We start from the raw sequence: 25,331 nt of genomic DNA, 5'->3' as shown, positions 1-25,331 counted from the left end.
AAAGACACTGTGTGCACATATCTGGATGTGAGATAAATCTTATTTGGCTGTTCCTATGTGCAATTCACAGGGGCCATGTCCTGCTCATGGGCAGATCCCCAACTGCCAAACCTTTTTGTGCTCGTTAGCTGTGTGGGAGTGTCTGTGCGTGTCTGACAGTGCACACACTGTTCACCTGAGCTGGTGTGCATCTTTCAGAGGTAGAATCACAGGCCAGTGACTGTGGCACATGCCATCATCATCTTCCATATGGATTTATAGAGAAAATATGGAGAACATCCAACCATATATGGCTGCACATCCAGGGCCTACCCTGCTGGTGGGCAGTTCAAGGTCACACATATTCATATATTCATGCACAATGAGCGCAGAGCCAAGGTTTATGTGCAGAGCTGGACAGGCTGCAGGAATTCCACCTCAACAGCTCTACTGAGGCCCTGATGCAGCTGCTTTTGTTTCACTGGGTTTGGGGGGAATTCACACACGTGGGCACAAACTACTTGGGCACAGAGACACATGTGGATAATTGCCAATAGCACAAGAATTTCCTCAGCTCTGGGCACGCTTTTTCCCACACATCCACACACTCACCTTGCCACGGTCCTTTGGAACATACACAACCTCTGTTCACAAAAGTGTTTCCACTCCCTTGTCCTTCACATGGACACACACGTGTGTGCACACAGACACCACTTCCCATTCCTCACACACATCTGCCCCCAACACACAGACACACCTGATGTCCCTCTGTCCTGGTTTCAGCTGGGACGGAGTTCATTTCTTCTCAGTAGCTGATTTGGTGCTGTGTTTTGGATTCATTATGAGAATGGTGTTGATAACACATTGATGTTTTGGTTCTTGCTAAGTTGTGTTTATCCTAAGTCAAGAACTCTTTTTTTCTTATTTGTGTCTCATGCTCTGCCAGTGAGGAGAAACAAACTGGGAGGGAGCACAGTCGGGACAGGTGACCCGACCTGGCCAAAGGGATATTATTCCACACCATGGAATGTCATGCCAAATATATATATAAACTGGGGGAGTTACCTGGAAGGGGCCGACCTGGCTTCGGGAAGGGTGGGGGGCCTGGCTTCAGTCAGCGAGTGGTGAGCAGCTGTATTGTTTTTTTATTTGTTCTTTTCCCTTTTTATTATCATAATTATTATTATTTACCATTATTATTTCATTTTACTTTGTTTTCAATTATTAAACTGTTCTCATCTCAACCTACAAGTTTAACTTTTGATTCTCCCGTGCGCGCTCCCGCCCCGCTCCCCGCACGGCTCCCGCAGCGCTCCCCTGCGCGCTCTCGGCGCGCCCCGCCCCGTGCGCGCTCCCGCGCGGGCGGGCGGCGGCCGCGCTGCCCCCCCGTTGCCACAGCGACGGGCCCGGTGCCGCAGCCGCACCTGCGCCTGCGCCGCCGCCCCCGTGCCGGTGCCGCCCGTCAGTCGCGGCCCGCGCGGGCGCCCGCGGTGCTTCGGCGGGGGCAGAGGCGGACCGGGCTCGGGCTGAGCAGGTGAGCGGCTGAGGGGCGGCCGAGGGGCTGAGCGCGCTGTGCCCTCCGCCCGGGCCGGCTGAGGGGGCGGCGCGCGTCGCGACCCCGGGCTGGGCGTGGGCGGGGGGAGCGCATCGCCGCGCCGGGAGGGGGCTGAAGCCTTTCCGTCCTCACATGCACCACCGGGGACCCTCCCGGGGGGCGGCGGGCGGGGGATGTCGCGTTAGGCGGGGCTGCCGCGGGCCCGGTCCTGCGCCGGCCGGAGGAGCCGCGCCCCGGCGGGGATGTGGCGGCGGTGGGGAGCGATCGGATCCCCCCTCGGCCGCCACCCACCCTCCGGGCCGCGTCCGAGAGCCCCCCGGGCCGGTCGGACCCCCCGGGCCCGGGGCCGTTGCGGGACAGCGAACAGCGCGCGGGTGCGGCCCGGCCGGTGCGCTGTGCTGGCGCTGACCAAAGCGCCTCCTGAGAGCATCGGCTCTGTGCCGGTCTCCGGAGCACAGAGGATGCGGGGCTGCCCTGCCCCTCGCTGCACCCCCCGTGTGTCCGTTTGTCCCGGCTGGGGGGTAAGGACGTGTCTGTATTTCTGTCTGTGCCCGTCGCCCGCCCGGCTCAGCTCAGGTTTGGTGGGGCCGCTGCCCCCGCCCGCGCCCACCGGGGCGGGTGTGACACCGCATCCTCCGCACCCTTCGCGGGCTCCTTTCGCGTCGCACCTTTTCACTTCAGAAAGTGACAACAGTGTCGCCTCCATTAGTAGCACGGGGCCTGCGGAGGGCTGGACGGGTGGGTCGTGTACGTTTTGGAGTGGGTAGGGAATAACCTTGGTTTGAGAGGAGGAGGTTTTTCTTTCCGAGGAGAACGCCTGTCACTTGTGGATATGGCAGCGGAGAAGTGCAGGGCGTCCTCAGACACGGAGATGCTTCCAGACGCAGTTTCCCTACGCAGGACATAGGGTGGGACAGCGGGGAGGAAGGAGGGGCCCTTCCTGCCCTGGACAGCAGGGAATGCTCCTGAGTTTGCCTTGGTGAATTGGGTAAAGCCGAGACAGTGACGGTAAATATGAACACGGGCTGAGGCAGCGCCGAGGGTGGAATTGTCCATTTTGATCTGCATTGCAGGTGCATAGGAAGCATCCAGGGTACTTGTTGGCTTTGCTTAGATGGTAAGATGCTTAAGCTTAAAAAGCTTTATTGGTGCTTTTGCAATATAAATAATACTCCTTAATTAAAAAATAAAAAGAGGAATGGATGTGGCTGTAAACACAGTGCCTTTTCCCGTATAACTTGCTCATTGGCGAATGTAATTCTGTAGTGCTTTATTATGACTGAACCTCTGGGAGACAAACATTTATGCTCTTAAACTGCACATCACTTTTTGGTTTGACAATTTAAAGCAGGTGCTTTATAAAGAGATAATGGCTGACTTGTAATGTTGTTAATTTTTCAAGCTTTTGGTTGTACTGGGATTCCAGCAGTTCTTGTTAGTGAAACAACAAAGATCAGAAGGTCATAATAGAGGAAAGTATTGACTGCTTAAGTAGAAGAAAAAGAATATTGGCTGAACTGATGCATGAACACTTGTTTTCATCCTGTTGTCATACTTCTCCTTAATATATTCGTAAAGTTTCATCCCTCATGCCCATAGAGAAGACCCAGGTCTCATGACCAATCTAGATGCTCTGTGTAGTTTTCAGTCCAGTAGTTGTTGGAAACTCTGGAACAGCAATCATTTCACTCCTGATGGTTGTTTCCTTCACATCGGATTTCAGATGTAGCCGTGTATTTTCAGGACTTTTAAATGATTTTTTAAAGTGCATTTTGTAACTTGAGTTACAAAAATCACCCGGTCCCTTAGTGTGCCCTAATTCAAGAGGCTGTAGGTGTTAAGGGCAATATATTTGTTCATCCAGTTCTACCACATTAGTCAAATGCAGTAGGCAGGAGACAAACTCCTCAGTGCTGTTATTGCAGAATGTGGATCCTAGTGTAAAGTAAAATATTTATTGAACGTTATAAACAGAATAATAGAAGGGATACATTGTAATAAACTAGTTTGCAAGTTTACTTTTGCTACTGTGTTAGACTTTGATTTTTAGGTGTCTCCTTTCTGTTTAGTGGTTTAAAGTAGCTGTGAAGGATTGCTTTTATATCCTCAGAATTCACAATGTGTTGGGTAAACACAGAATACTATTATGTAACTCATCTTTTTACTCGAGTTCATGTTTAACCTCATTTTTCATAGTAAAGTTTAAAAAGGTAGCAGTTGCCGTTTATTTTGTACAGAGAATAGACATCATCTTTTTGAAAATTTATGGTGCTTAAGAATTATTTTGCTGACAAGTGACACTGTATATATTGATGTACGTCTGCCTGTTAGTAACTAAAAGTGGTGGCGTTTGTTGAGCAGCTGTTTACTGAAAATCCAGCAGTCAAATAACTTGATGCTTTAGAGGAAATGGTTCAGTATAGGACATAGTTTTTTTTCTTACTGCTGGTTTAGAAAGCAAAACCACTGCTGAAGGAAGGAAAATCTAGGGATTGTGGTGTTGAAGAAAGAGAGGTGCTTTGTTCTCCTGCAGCCTCGTTCATGTTGCAGCAGCACAGGGTGAAACCTGGAGTGGCTGTGAGGGGTTGAACAGCACAGACACAACTCCTGGTGGGGCTGCCAGGCTGCTGTTCCTGACAGGGACGTGCTGCAATGAGCCAACCTTGTGTAACCACAGCCAGGACTCCCAGGAGGGTCTGGCAGAGCCTGTGGGTCCCTGGGAACACGGTCCGAGGTGTCCAGAACCCGGATGGGGCTGAGGTGGGAGGGTGCCCTTTGTTCAGGCACAAACGATATCACCAGGGCTCTGCTTTCCTCTGCTGAAACAAACCCTCCCCTCCCTTCTTGTGCACTAATCTAATGTATATCTGAAAAGCATCTGAAGATGGCAAATAGTGCATCGAGTAGAGCCAAGTTGGAGTGTTAGTCTCTGATTACTCCGTGCTGTCCCTCACCTCCAATTCCTTCACCTGCTTGAGGACACCTGGCATCTTTTTTCTGTCTGGCTGTAGGATCTTCAATGAGTCTGGGCCTGATCCATCTCTGTGCTCATTTTTAAGTGATGTAAAAAATGTCCTCCTCTAAACCAGGCTGTCCAACAGTGTGATAAAGGGTGTTAGTCTGTCTCCATGAGATCAGCAAATAATTTAATCTAATAATGTTTACAGTTATATACCAGGTCATTTCTCCCGGTGATGTTAAAGAGCACGATGCTACAAATGGGAGCAGTAGATTTGTTTACTGGTAGAATTTAGAGGCATGACAAAATATTGCTGAAAACAATGTCCTCAGTGTATCGGAACTTCTGCAAACTGTTTGTTGGGGCGTTTTTAAATAATCATTTAAAAAAGCCATTTCTTTGTATTGCTGTTTCTTTCCTTCTTTTGAGGAACATGTTTGTTCTCACTTCACTCTACGAAAACCTTTGGTTTGTGTTTAAAATATGAAAAATACATTGCTGCTTGTTGGTTTAAACTATTTGATTGAGAGCTGGGATTTAAGATCAGTGTTATTTAAAAACAATGGTGGACTGAAAACTGTTAAATGTCATGGCTTTTCCCCGAACAGAATGGTGGCTGCCTCCAGAAAGGCTGAAAATATGCCAGGGAACAGTAGCTCCCTGTAATCCGAGCCGGTGCCCGGAGGGAGGGCACAAAAGGCACAGCAGATCGAATTTCTGTGCAGCAGAGGTGCCGAACTCGGGAAGAGTCTATGTGTGGGGAAAACCGTGGGAATGATGTCAGTAGTGGAAGTGTGCCTGTTTGCTTTCCATCTTCAGGAAAGCTTGATTTAAGCTGCGTAGCTTTATTGTCTGTCTAAGATACCTGGGTTATGTAAGGGAGGGTATAAAGCACCTCTGTTTGGAATCCTTTGTCTTGGCATCCTGTTTAATACACAAACAAAATCTTGCTTAAGAAAGGACTTGGCTATAGGTCATCACCACTACCAAGATTTCCTTCATCAGCAGCTCTCAAAACCTTTAGCAAAGTGGAGACCAATTTTTGTGTGTTCGATCATAGTTGCTGTTCTAAAATAATAAAAATCGATGGCTTATGAAACAGCATCACAAAATGCATTAGAGGAAAGTGTCTCCTCGGCCTGTTACACTTGCCTGGAAATAGTTGTGCAGTTCTGCAGAGTTGCTGTTAAAATAGCTGCTCTCTGTAATGAGCTCTCAGGACAGATTGATTTAGCTTGCTGTAAGGCTTCAGTGCCTTCTGCTGTGTTTCACAAGTATTCCAGGTAAACTCTGAAAATCACTGTTTCTGCGTTTAGGAATTCCATGCAGTAGGAGCTCAGCTGAGTGCCTGGAGCTGGTGCTGCAGCAGGAAGCAGTTCTGCCTGTCCCACCCCCCTGACCTGCTTTCAGATTTTATTTTTTATTTTTATTTTTTGCACCTTCCTCAGGCATTTCCAGTGCTGCACAGTGAACCCATCACCCGAAAACAAGCAGGGGAAAAACCTGTTTGTTTTCAGACGCACCAGTTCCCTGACCTGGTTCACTGAATGACCAGGAAGGTGGTTTTGGAGCATTTCAGAGATGCAACACTAAATTCTACCTCGGTGTACGTGAGTGGGGTGGGTGAGAGAAAGTCACATCTGGGCTGGGTAGTAAAATAGTCACACGTCTGTGTGATGGTGGGTTATTGTCCTGTTGGGGAGGGGGAAATACCCAACCAAGTCACTTACTTGAAACCAGCTCAGTAATTCTTCTGGTTTGTGTTTCAGCAAGCTTCAGAAAGGACAAATTTTTAAATTACATGAATGCATTTTCTTCAAGTTCTGGTGCAAGTTACACATTACTGATCATAGCATATAAAATAAAAAGAGGACACACAGCATTCATAAGTGAGTATTTTGATATCTGAAGAAAACCCTTGGCTGTCCCATAGTATGGTGTGATTTCTAAGCATGACTCTGGAGTTATACTTAGCAGATCCTTGTACCCAAACCTCCCACAGCCCACCTTGCCAGCTTAAGTCCTGATTCAGCTTTAACTGAAGCTGAAGAACTTTTTTCAAAGTCATTAAGAAAATAGATTTTATGTGTAACATTTGATACTGTGTTAGTCTGGGAGAACTGAATATTAATTTTCTTGTCATTCTCCTTCTGACAAAAGAAATTGGTTTACTAGAAAGACTAACAGAATCACAGAATATTCTGAGTTGTAAGGGACCCACAGGATCATCAAATGTGTCTGCAGTTTTGTGACTGCCTCATTGTGATTGGGATGGAATCTGTGTCCTGTGGCTTTAATGGAGGTTATATGAAAATAAACTATTTTATTCTCTGAATGAAGGGGTGAATAAAATAGAAGAACCATTCATCAGGAGCATGTGCTAGAGAGCAGAAGAGAAGAAACCTGTTCCTCTACATGACAGTGTAGCCTTGCTCATGAGGGCTTTTATGGTTACTTTAAACAAATTATTACATGGACTTCATCATTGTTAAAGGGGTTCTTCTGAAGCAGTCAGTGTAATTTAGGTATCATCTTCTTTGTTTCCCTAAAGTGAATTAGGCCCAAATTGGGTCATTTTCAGAGCTTTCTGCCATAGCAGGCTCTTTGTTCCTGATGGCTGTACAGGCATAGCCCTGGATACCCTGGTATGGGTCACAGTAATTGTGTCTGTATGAAATGCCACTGCAGGAACATTTGGTTTGGTTCTCTAATAGTCTCTGTCACGGTAGTAATTTTAGCATCTGATTACTTTTAGTCTCTTCCATTGTGACAGCTCCAGGGGTGAGTGGTCTCAAGGACAGAGAAAGCTCCATGTAAGCTATTCCTGTCAGTCCTGACTCCAGGTGCACAGTCAGGCCTGTGAGTGGTCGGCAAGTTCTGAGCAAAGTACCAGCTGGTTCATTTGGAGCATCCACAATTAAATCATTCCTACCAGGATGGCGTCCACTTCATTATTCTTCCCGCTGCCACACCAGCTGCTGTAGGGGTAACAAAAAATCATCTCTTACTAAAGTAACCTGTAATTCCAGGGATGTTCAGAGATTCACTGCAAAGAATCTACAGAATCTCTGATCAGAAAACGATGGGGAAGCCAGGCAGAGAAACCACTGAGTAAAAGAGCATCAAAAGCAGTAGAAATGGAAAAGGAGCTGAGAAAGCGAAATTATGTCCTTTCTCTGGGGGACAGTGGCACAGTTCCTTCATCCCCTCCATTGTCTCCAGGAAAGAACTACTAATTTTAGTTGACTTAAAACACACAGACAAAAAGAACATGAGAACAAGTTATTGGGTCAATGATGGTGTGTGAGCATTGTTACATTTTAATGCAGAAGGCAGAGGAGGAGGGAGGTAAAGGGATAGAGGTGTTGCTGCAAGAGGTGCTGGTTACTGGTAAGGGGGCACTGGAGAAGGGGAGGGATGTCCAGAGCTGGATGTGTAGGCCAAGCAATTGTCTCAAAAGCTTGATTTAGCAACGCTTGAGCAGTTGAAGTGGTTTAATCTGATGCACAGGTGAATGAGGGTTGAACAGAAATCTGAAACTGTGAACAGGCTGGTACTAAACTGTGTTATTGCTGGATTATGTCAGCAGTGGTGTCACAGAATCGGTTTGGGGGGGAGTTAAAGCAAATGTCTAAGCAGAAAGGTAGCCAAGCCCTTGAGTTGGGTGTGGAGATTGCAGGGTCTCCTTTTTTATGTCCTTTGAAAGGAGCTGAGCAAACACTTTGGGAAGGGCATATGTCTGGAGATGGAGAGCTGATTTAAGCAAAGAACAGAGTGACTCTCAGCTGGGCATTTCAGCATTAGAGCTGTGTTTCTTAGAAATGCTTGGTCAGTTCAGTGGCAATCTTTAAAATGGGGACTGGCTAAAACTTTGAAGATTCTTCTGAGAAGACTCCTGTGTCCTTATTTAGTTCTTGGAATTTTATTTTGTTTTGTAAACAAATGGCATTTTGGCAGCTTTTGTCACATTTGGAGGGGGCACTGGCCAGATAGCAGTTGAGAGGAAAATGCCTGCCTCCCATACATGTTCCAAGGAGATTTGAATATGTGTTGGCAGAGAGCTAGAGCAGCTGCTCAGGTGATGGTCACCCCATCCCTGTAAAAAGAGGTGGTTGTGTTCTGTTTGGTGGATACCAAACAGGAATGAAAACGTTAAATAACTGCGTTGTTTGGGCTTCGTTCCAGTAGCTTCCCTTGGACTGTGTGTGAGGTCAGAGATGAGCATCTCCCTCCTCCTATCTTGCAGCAGGGTATGGAGATGCTCTGATTTTATGCAAAGGCACCTGATATGCAGCCAGATGCTCATTGCCTTGAAACATTTTGAACTCTCTCCAAATACTTAAGATCAGAAAAGGCCTGGAGCTTTCACATCCTCTGCAAGGCAAGATGTGGCTCTTCAAAAGTTAGCAACTGTAAGTTAGCACGTAAAGAAGTTGCATTGAAAGCTCTTATTTAATATTTTTCCTTTTCCATTTACAATTTATTTATTTTTGTTCCCTTTTGAAGGGAACGTGCAATTGTAAAACAGACAGCATTTTTAAGGTGAGCTTACAGGAATGATAATTTAAGTTCCCTTCTCTGCTTTACTGGAAGATGAGGGCTTAGGTAGGTGCAGTCAGGATTAAGTGTTGCATTTAATGTTCCCAAGGGAATTTTGTTTGACTCATTCCATTTGTTCCTTCTTGGCTATATTCATGAGAAATTATGAATTTGGGGGAGTTGTCTCAGTCTTTGAGAGCTGTATTTGGAAACATTTGGTGGTGTGGTGGTCCTGAAAAATGAGAAATTGGGGATGTCTTAGGGGTGGAATGCAGTGTACTGTCTGGGTAAAGCCTGTGGAGCTGTGGCAGGTTGGACACTATTGGTGTTTAGGGCCAGTCCTGCTGCCAAAGAGGTGTGTCCCCATCACCACTGAATGCTGCAGTGCCCCTTAAATGTTTTATCATCCTTCCCAAATGCCACGTGCATTCCCAGGGGACTTTGCCAAGCTCTGCATTGCACTGTTTTTTCCCTATACCAACATAGCAAGCTTTTTATTTTTAAGTTGCTTTGGAGACAAGGGTAAAGGGGGGAAAACCATAGTGACCTGACTTTGTGTGGTGTGTGCAGTCCCAGGTTCTTCCCAGCACTGGCAACATTTATCTGAGGGATCCAGGTGGAACCTGGCTGCTTTGGGATCTGTCCCACAATTTCCATGGTGGGAGGTGAAGATTACTCCTCTGGGCTATAAAGGGCACTGATGACTTCTGCATTTTGCTGTTTCTCTTGTGCTTTTTGAGCTTCTTGTTTCAGAGAGCCCAAGATGAAATTACCTTAATGCAGTCCCAGGACTGCTCTGTAGGATTCCCTCTTGGAAACCCCAATGGGAGATGCACCTGAAGAGATTTTTATTTTTTCTTTAGCCTGACCCCTCCCAAAACCATGTTTTCTGTCAGATCTCAGCTCCCCCTGGGAGCAGTTGTTGGATGTGATTTGTGGCTCTTCACATTACATACCAAGAATCAGCAGGTTGAGAGTTGTTAAGGAACTGGGAGTAGCTGTAAATCCCACTAACCGACCTCCCTGGAATATAGGTTTTTCTTGATTAAGAATCCCTTCTAAGCCTCTGTGTCAGAGCTCCAGCTCTGGCTTTATTCTGCTGTCATACCCAGTGGGTCAGAGTGGGCATTTAAGAATTGGGATGATTCTGTAAAGCTCCCATCTGTCTGAAGTCAGCTTTGCAAGCAAGATGGTGTCACTTTGCAAATGTACCACAGCTGAAATATCATCAATCCTTAGAATGAATGGTGCCCCACAGTAACTGCTGTGACTGTGGATCCATCCCCCTTCAAACAGCTCCCTGACACTGTGGGCAGCCATGGGGTGTCCCGGGCTAGGGATGGCAGTCACAGCTCGGGTGAGCTAGTTCAGAGCCATAAAAAAGATCCTGCATGCACAACTCGATTTATTTCTTGTTTAGCCACCCCAGAAACCTCTTTTTAGAATGTCTTTGATCCATAATTTTTGCTTGTTTGCTAACAATGGTGATTGTGTAACAATGGTGATTGTGAAAGGACCCATTCCCTCAACAAAGCACAGTTGGCACCACTTCCCACATTCCTGGGCACTGAACTTTGATCTCTGTTACAAGGTAACCAAGAGCTGTTTGGCTCTTGCACAGAAGTGGATTCCTTAAGCATCTTCTGCACCTTTATTTTTTTACAATTATTTGTTTCTGTAGGGGTAAGTCAGTAGAAGACATGTCAGTTCAGGTCACGGGTGAAATCAGGAATGCTGTGTGTATGTGAGTTCCACACCATACCCCAGGGGCCTTAGTGCATTCCCAAGGTGCAGGAGCACAGAGTTGGGTTCTTTTGGGGAATAAAAGTATAGAATTAAATGCAGGGCTGTGTTATGATTATGAATAACAAAAGCACATTACTTTCTCTGAGCTTATGCTCTGCCAGTTTTAAACTGCTAGAAACAAATTTTTGTCATAAAACTACATACCAAAAAGAGCCCAGTGGAAAACATTTGCCATGCCAAGGCAAGCCTGTTAAGGCCCATCTTGTGCACAACATGTGGACGTGGTTGCAATGCCATTGCAGGTGGTTGTCCAGGCAACAGCAGTCCTGACTCTTCACTTACCTTTGTAACCTAATTACTGGAATGGTTTTTCAAGACTGTGCTTATAATGGAATTTAGCCTTTCCTACTGTAACCATTGTTGCCTCATCAGGAGCAGTGGGAACGCTGGCAGCACAGGGATCCTCAGGGATGCCTCTCAGCACTGTACAGTTACCCATTTCTGTCTCTGAGCACTGCTGGAGCCAAGGCCTGATTTTATAAAGCTGTTCCACAAGGACAGCCCAATGATGTAACAGGTTTCCATGTACTCCTAACATGAGCAAGAAAAATCTGTTTGTTTTCTCCTTGAATGAAACATTGTCCTTGTCAGTTTTGTTGTTCCCTGTTGGGGCTGGTGCAGGACCAATCCTGCTCCAATGCAGCTGAGGAAATGCAGCAGCAGCCAGAGCTTCCCTTGTGCAGGTTCCCTCGTGGCAGCCACATCCATGGCAGTGCCACCAGCCTGGCTGTGCTGGTGCATTTTAGTGCTTTCTTCTGTGCTCTTGTCAGAGACATTACCAATCCCTGTGTCCCTGGAGGTAAGTGGAAACCCCCTAGTAAGGCAGGGACATACTAACCCATTCCTTGGAACTCCACTTTTAACTTGTAACAGGATTAATGACTTAGACTGTCTGACGTTAATCCCTTAATGTGTTAACTCCAAACAAATGAGTTCCCTGCGCTGCTCTGGCCTGGGGTATAATTAGGCTTTCAGTCAACTTAGAGCACTTCTAATCAAAATAGTCCTGAAACTGAAAAACCTTTTGTGGCATTTGCTGATGACACATCAGTGCATTACCAGTAGAACTCAGCCATTCCTGCTGATCCTGGCAGAGCGAGGATCTCCATATGGGCAAGGTAACTCGCCATGACAGTTCCATGTGTGTTCCCTGGCAGGGTGACTGTGGATCACAATGGCCACCTCAACCCTGGAGAACCAGCTGCAGAGTGCCCAGAAGAACCTGCTGTTCCTGCAGCGAGAACATTCCAACACCCTGAAGGGGCTGCACGCGGAGCTGCGCCGGCTGCAGCAGCACTGCACAGGTACCCTGGGGTGTGAGGGTGCCCCTGCCCAGTCCTGCTCCAGTCCTTTCCCAGAAATGGAATAACTGTTTCACTACTTCAGCAGTGAAACCTCAGCAGCAAAGCTGATAGTTTGGCTCTTTTACACATTTGTTACTTGGCAGTGGATCTTGATTCGGGTGGTGGGAAGAGATAGTTCAGTGTAAATCATTGTAAATCTGCTCACCAGGCAGTGTATGGGGTATGGGACCAGGTATGGGGTTTGTGGTGATGTTCTAACAAAAATAAACAACTTTTCTCCTCAGATCTAACCTATGAGCTGACCGTAAAGAGTTCGGAGTGGTCAGGTAAGGAATACCTGGCATTTTTCTTTTAATGTTCACGTTCAATTTCCTCATCTTTCTCACCATCTTTATTTTTTCTGTTATAAGTAAGTGAGGTACTTTGCACTGGGATGTTGAACTTTATAAATTCTAAAGGTATAATAAGTGTAGTTTTCTACTTTCCAGACTTATTGTTATTTATGAAGTAAACGTCACAAGTTCTTTACCAAGGTCACACAGGAAAACTGCGAAAGAGCCAGGAATAGAGTGTGGAAGTGCTGACTCCACTAGACAGTCAGTTCCCTGTGTGCTATATGGGAACACAGGACACAAATTTTAGGGGCAGAAGAGTGAAACTATTTTTAAAACTTAGCTGAGCTGGTGTTGTAATTATACCACACCACAAAGTTTTTATTTTTTTATATATATGCGTGTGTGTGTGTATATATATTATATGCACACATATATACACACTAGATCCTAGTTATTTTATATATATTATGTTAACAACAGATGAAGCACAGGAATAAAATACTCCCTGAGAGTAACCTCTCGGATCAGGGATTGTGTGGGATGGGTATTAGCTGAACTTAGTCTTTTGGATTCCCTTTAAGTCTTTGGGATGGCAAGAGGAACCCTATTGCACTGTTTTACATAGTGGCTGTTGTTAATGTGAAACACTTCTGCTTTTCCTGTTCTTGTAGAAAGTGGTAGTTCACGAAGTGATGAACTCAAAAGTAAGTGCAAAAATCTTGAAGCTCAGCTGAAAATCAAAGAGGCTGAAAACAGTGAATTACTGAAAGAACTTGAACAAAAGAATGCGATGATAATGGTGCTGGAAAACACTATTAAAGAAAGAGAAAAGAAGTATTTGGAAGAGTTAAAAATGAAAAGCCATAAGCTCAACATGTTGTCCAGTGAACTGGAGCAGAGAGCGAGCACGATCGCTTTCCTGACCTCTCAGCTGCACGCGACCAAGAAGAAGCTGATGAGCGCCAGCGGGACTTCAGAGGGGACCCCGTCTGGCAGCCCCGTGTTGTCCAGCTATAAACCCTCCCCTCCCAAAGACAAACTGCCCGACACTCCGCGGCGCAGGATGAAGAAGAGCCTGTCGACCCCGCTGAACCCCGAGTTCGAAGAGGCCTACAGAATAGGGTCGGAGAGCAGGAAGCTGGTGCTGCGGGAGCCTGTGGATGCCATGCCCGATCCCACGCCGTTCCTGTTGGCCAGGGAGACAGCAGAGGTGCATCTGATCAAGGAGAGGCCGCTGGTTATTCCACCGATCGCTTCGGATCGTGCACCCGGGGAGTCACACAGCCCGGCCCGGGAGAAGCCGCACAAGGCGCACATCGGGGTGGCCCATCGCATCCACCACGCGCCCTCCCAGGCCCAGCCCGAGGTGGAAACGCTGGCAGTGGATCAGGTCCATGGAAGCAAAGTGGTCAGAAAGCACTCGGGGACAGACAGAACTGTCTGAGTACACCATGGAAACGCTGTTCTGTGCTGGTTGTGCACTGTGATCCTGTAGGGTGAATAGCACCTGCGGTGAAGTTTCTTTTGATGCCCCATGCATGCCAAACTCCTTCCAGGTACATCATTAATACATTTTGCTCCTCTAACGAAACCTCCTAGGACTGTGTTCATATGGCAAGGTATATAACCACTCCATGCTGTGGCCAAATCGGGGGGACCTGACCGCTTGCTTCCGAGCGCTGCTCCCTTTAGTGTAACTGCACATGTGGACAGAGGCACGGGCTGCGTTAGTGAGCGATGGCAGAGAACAACCTGCACTCAGACCTCAGCCCCACGTGTGGCTGTGAACGTGTGACCTGTCAGAGGTTCTGTTGTCGTCACCGTGTACGTGAGCACGACATACCCACCACTGAGCTCCGTGGCAGCCGCTCTCGCAGCAGCACTGAAAGTTGTGCACATGTACGTTCACTTTAATGACCTAAGGACATCCCCAGAGTCCCAGCAAGCACTACTTGATTAATCCTAAATACTTTGGTTTGTGGCTTTAAGTAAAATATGGGTGGGGGAAGCACCATTTAAAGGGTTAACGACCCTCATAGAAAGAGTATGAACACTGGGTTGTTTGGGGGGGTTAGTTTGGTTTTGGGGTTGGTTTTTTTTAATCAAATGGCTTCATGACACATTTTATGCTAGTCAGTACACTGCACTTGTAGCACCTTCCGTATGGCTCAGAGCTCCTTTTCCAGGGAGGAAATGTAACTGGCTATCCAATATGGAAATGGTTCTTTATGCTCTAACCTGCACTTTTTTGTAAAGGGATTATTTTTGTTTCCTAAAGACCTTAGTCTTGTTCTGGGCATCATCAGACAGTGCTGGCTGCTGCCAGCTTAGAAACCTGAGCTGCCCCTCTAAAATGTGAGTATTTACTTGTAAGCGATGTAACCAATTCATACAGGAGAACCTGGCATCCTTGACTTCTCTCCTTGTGGATTGGGATGGACTTGCCTTGCACTTGCCCAGATTCCCCTACTCCTTTCTAGTAAGCAGCAGGTAAACCCAACAGCTGTTAGACTACTTGATTCTTTTTTATTATTTTTTTTCCTAGGAAAGAAAGGCATACTGGGAGCTGGGAGGATATGTAATTTGGGGAAAGGAGCACAAGTCTGACCATTTTTCTTACATTCTGATCAGCACCTCCAGCTCACCTCTGCTTCACTCTTGTCTGCAGCCTCTGAGTAGGACCAGCAAGAAACATTGGCTCCCAAATGCTGCTAAGCTTATGATGTGCCTTTAAAAATTTGGAACGCGTATTCTCTGTGACAGCTGACGAAGGCTCCCTGCCTGCCCTGTCCCCACCCCTTGCCAGCTGTAGTCTGCCCCTCCTAAGCTTTTTCTGCAGCTGTGTTGGTGTGTGTCTCCCTCCGGAGCCTTGGGCCCCTGTCGGTGTCCCTGGAGAGGCACTGGCAGGATGGCCAAGCTGTTTCCCCACTGTGGTACCGCTGGAATCCCTCGCAGCATGACCCTCCCAGCAGGGCTGATCCCAGTCAGAGGGTGTGACCTCCCCACCCCTCTGTGCCCTCCGTCACTCGCTGTCCCAAAGCCCCAGACCCGCCTCAGCATTGCGCCTTGCTGGCTCGGTGGTAGGAATTTGTTTCACAAGTGGTGGGGAGGGATAGGGGAAAGCTGTGTCCTTGGAAAAGGGTGGGCTAAACCAAGTTTGTTCCTCTGAGGTTTACTGTTTTTACGTGTATTGCATTAACCAGCAGCGGGTTTGGTTACTTTCGTTGTTGTCACCATATTTTTATGGTGATCTGTTGTATGAGTGACCTGCTTGTTGGAGGCTGGTGGGAGGCACCGCTTCCAGGCGCCACAGAAGTGATGCTTTGGGCAATTAAAGACATTTCTTACAACCATCCAGGCAAACCTTAGTCTTTGTGTGTGTGAGACCAACTTATTCCCTCTTCTACATCCACAGACTAGCTTGGAGCCTTTTCAAAAGGAAACACAAGTTACAAAAATCACTTTCCTCTTCAAATGTATTTATTTGGAGTATAATACAACCAAGCTAATTAGTACTATTTAAAGTCAAGTGTGCCTAAGTGAACATGGCCCCACATCCTTGCTGCTGAATCTCTGCCTGGGTTGAGGGTCTTCTCCCTGCCCCTCTAAAGGGTTGGATTCTGGGGGAAGAGTGTACTGCCTACTTCAGCTGTCACTCTGCATTCAAGGTGAGACAAACACCTTGAAGGACCCAGTGGGAAATGTGCCTCGTGGTGTAAAGATCAGCTTCAAACACGAGGCCGAAGCCCATCGCGTTCCTTCGCATGGACGTTGTGTACACGGGGGTCCGGAGCGTGTTCTGAAAGAGCAGGGAGGGGACAAGGACACTGAGTAGTGCCTGAGGTACTACCTGGAACTGGGAACAGGAAGGGCCTCGAGGAGAGATGACTGTCTTCAGAAATTCACTTTGTTAGAGGTCTTAAATATCCAATGCCCAGAAACTGTAAATGTCCTTTATGTCATTAACTGGGGATGGGACATGATTGAAAGAGTAGGGGAGTGTGAGAGTGTCCCAAGATACCTGTCCCAAAGTGCCTGAAAAGAGGCAACAAACACATCAAAACCCTTTAGAAAAGAAAAACCATAGCGATGGGTAATGGAAGGAGAAGTGTTCAGGGGCTGCCAGCTGTGGAGATGTGACAACAGAAGGAAGGTAATAAACTGAGTGGCCACCATGTCCCCAAGGAGCTGTACCTGCAGTCGGAGCCTGTGTGCTTCCGTGGGGATTATCTTCAGGATGGGCAGCTCCACCACCGGCACGCGGGGCTTGCTTTGGATAAGGCAGCCTTGCTCCATGTCCCAGTCTGCTCCTTCCAGGAACAGACCAGAAACAAAGCAGCCTGTGAAGGCAGAAAATGCAGCATTTGTGTAAACTGAGCTACTAGAAAAGATCAGTTTAAGCCAGGTGTTCCTGCAGTCCCTGTCCTGGGCATTCCAGTCATCACAAACACACTGCACTTCCAGCTGCAGCTGCACAGGGTGAGTTACCTGTGGCGTTTGTTTTTACCATCCATCTGTATTAGGAAATCAAATTAAATTGTCTCAGTTGCACTACACACGTTAAACAGTCCCAGGAATAAATCTTATTTGCCACCTTCCAATTGCTCAAGTCCCAGAGAGCTTTGTAACCCCAGGCCTGCTCCTTGGATCACTGACAGCAGGTGAAGGGTTGGGACAGTTGTTCTGGTACAAATACCGAGTACAACATTGATGAAGAAGTACAGCATTGATTGAGAATGATCCAGGTAAGCTGCTGAGGGGACTTTAAAACTGCAAGTTAAATTTAACAAAAACAGTGAGACTTTTTTTCCTTCCTCTGTTGAGAGCCTTGCTTAGCTGTCCCTTATACCCAGAGTTTGTTATTAGAGCAGTGCTAGTCATAGAGAGTCATAAAGAGATACTTACACAATATATGATACATAGTTATAGTCACTTTTTGTTTAAATATATTTCAGTATATTATTTGTGGTGTGAATAGATCTTTATAAACCTGCTGGGATTGGTAATGTCTCAGGCATTAAGAAATCAGGGTGTGTATATTTATAGGGAGCGAGCAAGGGAGAGGAGTAAGTTCAAATCCCTGCCTGTGCGTGGGAAGAGCTGGAGAGAGAAAATGGTGGTTCTTGCACTCAGAAGCTCTGCAGGAACCAGAACCCAGCTAATTCCCAGCTGGAGTTCATGTGGGCTGTGAAATGCAAACCCAGGGGTATGTCTGCTGAGGTGTAACCAAAATAACTTACTCTCTCTCACCAATTAACTACTTTATTCATATTTTTGCCAAATAATTGTAAAAACACTTACCCTGAGTAGACCCCTCATCAGTGATTTCTTCTGCTGTCCTGAACTTGGTTACCTCTGTGTAGAGGGTGGAGTGATCCAGGGGCCACCTGTTTTTCCTGCAGGTGGCTTGAACAAGAGCTGTCAGGTAGGATTCAGGAATGTGGAGGCCCGACAGCCACATCACCGGGGGCTCACACTCGTTAACCTGCAGTCACAGAAGGGGCCAGAGCTCTGAAAGGTGAGCCAGGGGGGGAGTCTGCCTGGCAACCACAGTCACACAATGATGGGCACTAGTTCAAGGCACTTACCTAAAGCAGTGAGTGTTCACTGCCTTCTGCACCAACCTGCACAGCACACTGTGCAGATTAACAAAACAAAAAGCTTTCTGGAGGCACTTGCTTACCCAGCTGGAATACTGGTTATACCGATCTTGAAAGAAAATAATCCAATTTCCAAGTGTTTTGAGTGTGTCGGGAGCCAACCGCCGCCAGATGCCGGGAATCTGCCCATTGAAGAGAGCCTGAGCCACGTCATCCAGTTCACTGCTCATTCCAACTTCCCCAGCCAAGGCCTGGAAAGACGGTGCAGTTCTGAGTGCCAGCCTGGGGCAGGTAAAGCCCAGCTGGTTCCATGGAGGTGCTGTGGTTCTACTTACCCGTTGTAGCTCAGCCAGTGACTTTCCCATTCGAACGATCAGCTTATTAAAACGCTCCAGTTCCTGCAGCAGCACCACAGTCGTAGGGGAGATGTTTGTGCCAAAATTCTTCCGTATGTGGTCAAGATCAAATACTTGGGGTAATTTGTTTTCTATATCCTTGGCAATGTTTGCAATATATTCATCTCGGCTAATTCCTGCACCAGTTTCACCTGCAGCCAAAAAGTTTAAGTGAGGCTCTGTATTGACCACCCATTCCGTGATTAATTCTCTGAGAGAAGGTTGAGTGGAGTCACCTTTTGGCATCAGTCTCTGATGTTGCTGTGACATTTGCCCACCAGACTCCCTGCATGTCTCCAGTTGTGCCTCTGGGCATGCACTGAGCCATTTCCAGGCTGGCAGGGTAGAGCTGTGCTGTGCCTTTGCTCACTTCCCAGTCCCACTGTCCTGCTCCCTCTGCTCCCCAAGGCCGGGACACAGCCGCCCTTTCCCTGGGATCACTCCCCACACACACAGGGAGCCATGGTGTGGCTGCTGTCAGTCCCCAGGGCACAGCCATGATTTCTTATTTACCAACCCAGTTCATTCAGAACACACCTGTTTGGGGTTGCAGCTCCAGCAGGTGAGCCCACATATCCCGCACCGCCTGCGTGTAATACCCGATCTCGGCATTGGCATGGAGTCCAAGCACCTCTGGAGGGTTGGAAAGTGGCAGAGCTTCTATGGCCTCTGGAATACAACCACATGGGGTCTGTGAGCCCACATTCACCAGGCACAGAGAACAACACAGCAATTTTGTTACTGCTCTGCATGGAAAAAATCAAATGCTAGAGCCGGTGTTGAGGAACTCACAAAGTGAATAAACACTTTAAACACACCCAGACCCCCACAGAAATGTATAACTTAACAAAATTAACCTGCTGCTTAACTGAGGGTTTGTGTTTTGGTATTTTTAAAAGAACTGAGGAGCTCGCTGATAAGATCACATTCCAAAGGGCAGCTCATATAAAGCATTGGATTATAAGACTGCAATCCATACCCTGGCAGTGCCTGGTGTTCCATTCAACTTCTCATATCCAGCAACGGATGTATGGAGAGGATGGATACTGGAAGGAGACTTAATGCTAATGTATGTGGCAGGAAAAGCATTTCTTACCAACAAAGTCATCTTTGCCAGTCCCTTGTGGAATTTTATAATCAACCTTGTCGTTTTTATAGAAGTGAAACACCTGGAAGGTGTCGAACAGGAAATCCCCCAGGTACTCGTCCATGTAGACGGTCAGGATGCGCCGGTCAAAGCTGTCGATGGCGCGCCCTCCGTACATGACCTGGAAAGCACAACATCAGTATCACAGCACTGGCTTTTGGAGCAGGAAATACAGCTTAGGAAAATCACTGAAAGGTCCAAAATACTCTTTGCTTTTGCAGCTGCTCTGGTGCAACACTGTCTCCCTTATGGATACCAAGGGATCTTCTCCAGCCCCTCTCAGGGGGACAGGCAGGAAGTATTTGGCCTTGGCCTGGACAGAGCTGCTCTGGGCACTCCTGATCACCCATTTTAGTGATTTATGTGCAGCAGTACCTTCCTGAGGTACTAGTTCATGCTCAGTTGGGATTAAGTGCTGCAAAGTAACAGTTTTCCTCAGGATTTCATGTCCCAGTAGCTGGACAGTGCAGTGCAGCTGCTACACAGCACATGGAGTCCTGCAGGAGCTTTGGGAACATCCCTTTGTACATCTCCAGGGACACCCCACTGTGCCAATAACACTGTGCACTTGTGGTGCTCAGAACCTTTCAGCACAGGATCCCAAGGGTTCTCAAAATTAATTAAGCACTGTAACTCCCTGTTGTGCAGTTAGACACAGTGGCCCTATTTCCTTGAGACTGAGATTAAGGCCCTTGCTCGAGGTCTTAAACTGGAGTGTAAGCCTACCCAGGAATGATTCCCAGCCAGTTTTACTTGATGCAGCCCATGCAGAGAGGAAACTTCATTTACCTGGATTCTTTTAGCACCAAGTGGCACTCTAGGCACTCACCTCCCCAATAAGATATTTGAGGCTGCTCCAAGGGATTTGATCATCATTTTGTTCAAAAGCTTTTGTCAAGTATGTGTTAAGGATTTCCATGCAGACCTAATAAAGTTGTTGGAACATGTAAGATAAGAAGATTCATAAATCAGATATAGATATGTATAGATTCTTTTTAATGTAGTTGTTGTTTGAAAACTAACAATTATTTCTTTCTGAAATAATTAAAAAGTTAAGTAAAAATCATCCTAGGAAAAGAAACCCATGAGAGAGGCAACATAAACATGAAAGATTGGGAATTTAATTTTTAGTGGCTCAAATTGACATTATAGAAGATCAGGAGTCTACAAGACTCCACAGAAGCAGGAAAAAAATACTAAGCAAAATCTAATTGTGAGAAAGGATTAAAACTGGATAAATTCTATGTTTTCAAAAGTAATCTGAGCTACTGAGGAATATAAGAGCCATTGTAATTGTTTTCTTACCTGGAAATCAGATTCATTAAAATCATACGGTACATTCCAGCCAACCTTTCCAAACTTCCTTCTCTCCTGAACCACAGCATGGAAAAATGCCAAGACATAGACTAAGGACTTAAAGGCAGGATGTGGGCACTGCTCTAAGGCTTCCTGGGGAATTTTGAAGTAGGTGGCTCTCATGTTCAGTTTCAGACCATTAGGTGGTTCTGTAACAACCTATCAAAATAATTAGGAAGCTATCAGTTTCTCGATAACTTGAGGAAAATAAGCTGTTAAGGTACCACATTAAGTAAGCTATACAATGCACGCTTGAACATTTTAAGTGGCTTTCCAAGTTCCTATCAATATGGATTTTTTCCCTAAGTAAAGACATGAAACAGAGCTTTTTAAGATTATCAAGGTAAACACACCTATGTAAAGAAAAATGTGATATTATTTTAGAAATACTCATGTTATTGGCAAGACATTATTTTTCCCATACTTGACAATCTAATTTTCTGAAATAGCAATACTTTACACATTTTGGTGTGTCTTATATCCCTACAGTAAAATGGCTTTATAGTCTTTAATATGGCTTTAGTGCTGATCAAACTGCCAGAGGTTTTTTTTCCAAAGTGCCGTAAAACCTCCATTCTCACTGGTCCTGTCAAGACCCACAAAGTGTGGATCTGCAGGCTTAAAGATCCACTCAGATCCCTTCAGCCCCACTGCTGGAGGAGAACAACCCAGAGCTGTGACTGCCCCAGAGCTCACAGAAGCTGGGTCTGTCACCCCACTGCCTTCCAAGCTGTGAAATGAAATAACGATGTTTACAGGACAGGTCACCACAGCAGCAGTAAAGCAGCCATGGAAAAGGACATTAGACCAGAATCATGGCTTGTGCCTTCAAAATAATCAGCTCAGCCTCTGGTGATAAATGCTGCAGCCTGAAGTAGCAGCTGGAAACCATTATCCTATTCCAATGTCTGCTCCACGGGCACAGCTGCCAGGCCTCAGTTCTGCACTGCAGCATCAGGGCTGACGGGGCTATTTCTGGCTCTCCAGATATTCCTCACTTGTGGCAGCATTTGAATCTAAAGAGCATTTGTCACATATCCAGGTGTACTCACAAACCTCTACTTTGAAATAACTGCTTCAGAAAAAAACTGAGCAGCTTTCACCCAAAGGAATCTTCCCAGTAAGATAAACAGGATGATGAAAAAAGGATTTCGCTTATAAAGACAAAAAGTGAGTTCCTTAGCCCAGGTCAGGGTGCTGCACTGAGGCCAGGCATCCAGAGCCAGCCTTTTCTGCTGAGTACCAGTGGCAGGACATGGCCTCCTGACTGGGGTTTCCTCACTGCACAGTACCTTTAGGGCCTTCTGCAGGATTCCAACTGGGAAGCCTTTAGTTGGGTCAGTTGTCAGCCAGAGGCGAAAGTCCGAGTGAGGCTCTGTAATCTTCTCCAGGGCCTTTTCCAGATGGACGAGCCACTTCACCAAGAGGTGACAGTTCTGCAGCATGAGCCATTCTCCTTGAACCACTGCCTCCTCCAGCATCTGCAAAGCAATCTGGAGAGAGGGAGAAACAATCTGTGAGTAACTCTCCCTTTACCCTGTGAGCAAACTGCCTCTGATGGGCTCATGCAGTGGGTTTTCCTGCTGCAAGCACACTCAGCCTTTTAGTTTCAGCACTTACCAGAATGCCCCTTGCTGAGAACAGACCTTTTCCCATACCACAAGAAGTTGCTCTGAGATGGTTTTATTTCATTAATTCTTTTTGAAATTAAAAGTCACTCAGAGCATTGAATTGTTCCCAAACAGCACAGGAGTGTTCATGGCCCAGGAGAGGGAGGAGATCAGTCTAGGAATTGGTGGTCTAAATGAATCTGACAGGAGCTCTTCCACTGACTGAAATCATGGCAAATTTAGTCAGCTCTGAAGCTTTGGACATTCTGCCTTAGTGTCCATAACAAAAACAAAAGGCAGGAAAAGCAGCAGGATATCTTTTCAGTAACAAACACTGTGATTTCCAACCACTTCACATCCATACACAAAGCTCCAGTCACTGAGAGCCTTTGAAAGGCTGCAGAGTAGCATCTTTTCAGCTCAACAATTTTTTAAAAGCTGACAATCTGATTCTGGATCTACCTTCAGCCAAACCAGAACAGCAGCCAGTCAGCCAAATACCCCCTTTCATGTTCAGGATGTTATTTCCAGACTGGCAAATGTATGTCAGAACCATGAAGTAACTCCTTTTCAAATGGTGCAGACCTTTGTAAAGGAGATTTGATCAGTCCCAGAGCACTGGGAGCACAGCTTGCAATTCACAGAGTTGCTGCACACAGCACAGTCCCACCCTCCCACCCAAGTTACCTTTTCTTGGCCTTGTCCCATGGCCAGGAATTTGAGTCTCTCTGCTGCAAACTCTGTCCTCTCAGCCAGTTTCATGAGGTCATTGACAGGATCAGAGCCAGGACTTAGGATAAAAACCACAGGTGAGAAAGGGCTGCTTTGCTGCAGGATGGCCTCGAAGCTGATCACGGGGGGCTGCACATACCTGGGAAGGGGAGAAGCCCAATAAGCTGCAACTTTTCACGGAGCAGCCTCTGTGTGGGAACAATGAACACGAACAGCAACGCTCACCCCAGACTGCACATGGAAATCATTCAGACAACACTCCTGCTCTGCTGTTCAGGCACATTACAAAACCATTTACTGTGTGAAACCCCTGAGTGGTGTGGTCTGGATCTGAAAGAGGAGTGTGACTTACGTCTCCCCCATTGTCACTGTCACAAAGTCCGTGACCGCCCGATACATCCGGTCCACCCGGAAACACCGTAAAAGCAGGAGCTTCTGGAAGTCTGTGAGACTGTCCTGATACTGCATTGGGAATGGGGTCTGCTCCAGAGCATCTGTGTCATACCACTGGCAAGAAAAGATGGCAGACAAGGCAAAAGAATCAAATGGCTCTGTCAGGGAAATTACTAGGAAAGAGAAAACCAATTTTGTGAAGGAGGGGCCAAGAGACACAAGGAAAAGAAAGTCAATCAGCTGCAAGTATATATTAAAAGATTGGTTAAAAAATCCAGCTTTTTCAGTATAAAGTATTCAAGTCCAGAAACACATATGTACTTTCATTTTATGTCAAATAATTCTCTTAAGATACAGAAAACAGCATCCCAAGCAATAAGTATTAACAGTTTGCTTACAAGTAGATTTCTTATAAAGCAAAAAGACATGGAATGAAACTACAGCAGGAACAAAGAAAATCTGTGTTTGTCACTAGCCTATGGAACTCACTGGAACTCACAAGAAGATCAAAGTACAGTTTAGCAGCACAAAAATACCAGTGAAATGTTGACTGTTGAAATCGACAGAAAAAATTCCACTGACTTCAACAGGGCAAATAACTCCTCTAAGGCATTTGACTGACAAATAAAAAATCCACAGTTTACCAGGGAAGATTTTTTTGTTTGTTTGTTTTTTAAATAATATAATCTTTAATTCTTCTGCAAATAAGCCAATCACTAACTAGCAAGGCCTTGGTGGAAGGAGCCTGCGGTGATGTCCTCCCTGTGCACCACACTTGAACATTTCATACCAGTGTCAAAACTAGGAGAGAGAATAGGATTGCAAAAAGGCACATACATTTTTCCATTCATCTGGATTGTCTTCCACATCATCTGGAAGAGATTCAAACGTCTCAGGAAATAGTTCAGACAAGCGCATCAGGTCTTCCCAGCCTTGATCTGGAAGCCAAGCGTACGGTTTCTTTCGGGCACTCTTCTCCAGGGAAACATTGCCTGGTCACATTGGGAAACCAGAGTGAATGTCCATGGCAGAAATTCTCCAGTACATGACCACACACACAGTCCCAAGCACAGAGGAACCAAGTGGAAATTTGTTTCTGAAACACTGCAAGATTAGGCTGCTCTGCTGAAGGAAAGATGGCATTTTACAAGTGCTTGCAAAAGTCAGAGTTTTATCTTTGCAAACATTTCTACATGCATATGCACACATAGTCAGAAAATAACTACAGACTATTCCCTCAGGTAACATCCTAACCATCAACTAATGTCATATTTGTCAACAGAGAAAGACTGACCTCTTTGTTGTTTCACAGAGAGAAAAGAATAGAAATAGCAGAATCCCCAGTTGTGTAAATCAACACAGTGCAGTTTTCCTCAGTGGCTCTTAGTAAATCATATCTAGTCAAAAGTCTGTCTTCAAAAGATCTTTTAGCTATAGCTAAATGTTTATATATAAATATTCACTTTACCTTTCAAAAAGAACTCAAATTCTTCTTGTGGAATTCTTCCATCAGCTTGCTCTATCTTGACAGTCATATTAAAGGAGAACAGTAACTTGTGCCTCTCAAACAAGCCTGCATGAAAAGGACAATATTTTCCAAATCAGCTGCTAAAGCTTGTTG

At 46.2% G+C, this 25,331-nt stretch overlaps 2 protein-coding genes across 3 annotated transcripts in view; one reads left to right on the top strand and one right to left on the bottom strand.

Moving 5' to 3' along the window:
- Positions 1–1,451: 1,451 nt before the first annotated feature.
- CCDC92 (coiled-coil domain containing 92) lies at positions 1,452–15,829 on the top strand. 2 transcript variants are annotated; one of them, XM_018076261.2, is made up of 5 exons: positions 5,972–6,099; positions 6,263–6,382; positions 11,996–12,142; positions 12,427–12,468; positions 13,149–15,829. In XM_018076261.2, exons 3-5 carry the CDS (start codon positions 12,013–12,015, stop codon positions 13,919–13,921), a joined length of 945 nt encoding a protein of 314 aa, XP_017931750.1. In that variant the 5' UTR covers positions 5,972–6,099; positions 6,263–6,382; positions 11,996–12,012; the 3' UTR covers positions 13,922–15,829. The 2 variants fall into 2 exon arrangements, with proteins under 2 accessions (XP_017931749.1, XP_017931750.1); XM_018076260.2 differs by lacking the exons at positions 5,972–6,099; positions 6,263–6,382 and adding an exon at positions 1,452–1,513.
- Positions 15,830–15,978: 149 nt separating this feature from the next.
- The window catches only part of DNAH10 (dynein axonemal heavy chain 10), a 49,973-nt gene continuing 40,620 nt past the window's right edge, over positions 15,979–25,331 (bottom strand). Inside the window, exons 63-76 of the mRNA XM_025895489.2 lie at positions 25,179–25,283; positions 24,548–24,702; positions 23,670–23,824; positions 23,273–23,456; positions 22,268–22,468; positions 20,925–21,134; positions 20,449–20,544; positions 19,569–19,740; positions 19,010–19,141; positions 18,413–18,624; positions 18,161–18,328; positions 17,779–17,962; positions 16,672–16,817; positions 15,979–16,276 (exon numbers count right to left, since the gene is read on the bottom strand). Coding sequence (XP_025751274.2) covers positions 16,130–16,276; positions 16,672–16,817; positions 17,779–17,962; positions 18,161–18,328; positions 18,413–18,624; positions 19,010–19,141; positions 19,569–19,740; positions 20,449–20,544; positions 20,925–21,134; positions 22,268–22,468; positions 23,273–23,456; positions 23,670–23,824; positions 24,548–24,702; positions 25,179–25,283 — 2,267 coding nt within the window. The 3' untranslated portion in view covers positions 15,979–16,129. The remainder of the gene's footprint in view (positions 16,277–16,671; positions 16,818–17,778; positions 17,963–18,160; positions 18,329–18,412; positions 18,625–19,009; positions 19,142–19,568; positions 19,741–20,448; positions 20,545–20,924; positions 21,135–22,267; positions 22,469–23,272; positions 23,457–23,669; positions 23,825–24,547; positions 24,703–25,178; positions 25,284–25,331) is intronic.

This window comes from Manacus vitellinus, unplaced genomic scaffold (genome assembly GCF_001715985.3).
Source record: "Manacus vitellinus isolate BGI_N305 unplaced genomic scaffold, ASM171598v3 scaffold_31_pilon, whole genome shotgun sequence".
NCBI classification, from domain to species: Eukaryota; Metazoa; Chordata; class Aves; order Passeriformes; family Pipridae; genus Manacus; species Manacus vitellinus.
Note: the sequence above shows the minus strand (reverse complement) of the source record. Positions and strands in the feature narration are given on the sequence as shown.

Coding starts and splice junctions, on each gene's coding strand:
- CCDC92 (XM_018076260.2), top strand. CDS start 12,013: ATGGCCACCTCAACCCTGGAGAACCAGCTGCAGAGTGCCCAGAAGAAC. Junction 12,143..12,426: donor GCTGCAGCAGCACTGCACAG/GTACCCTGGGGT, acceptor TTTTCTCCTCAG/ATCTAACCTATGAGCTGACC. Junction 12,469..13,148: donor AAAGAGTTCGGAGTGGTCAG/GTAAGGAATACC, acceptor CTGTTCTTGTAG/AAAGTGGTAGTTCACGAAGT.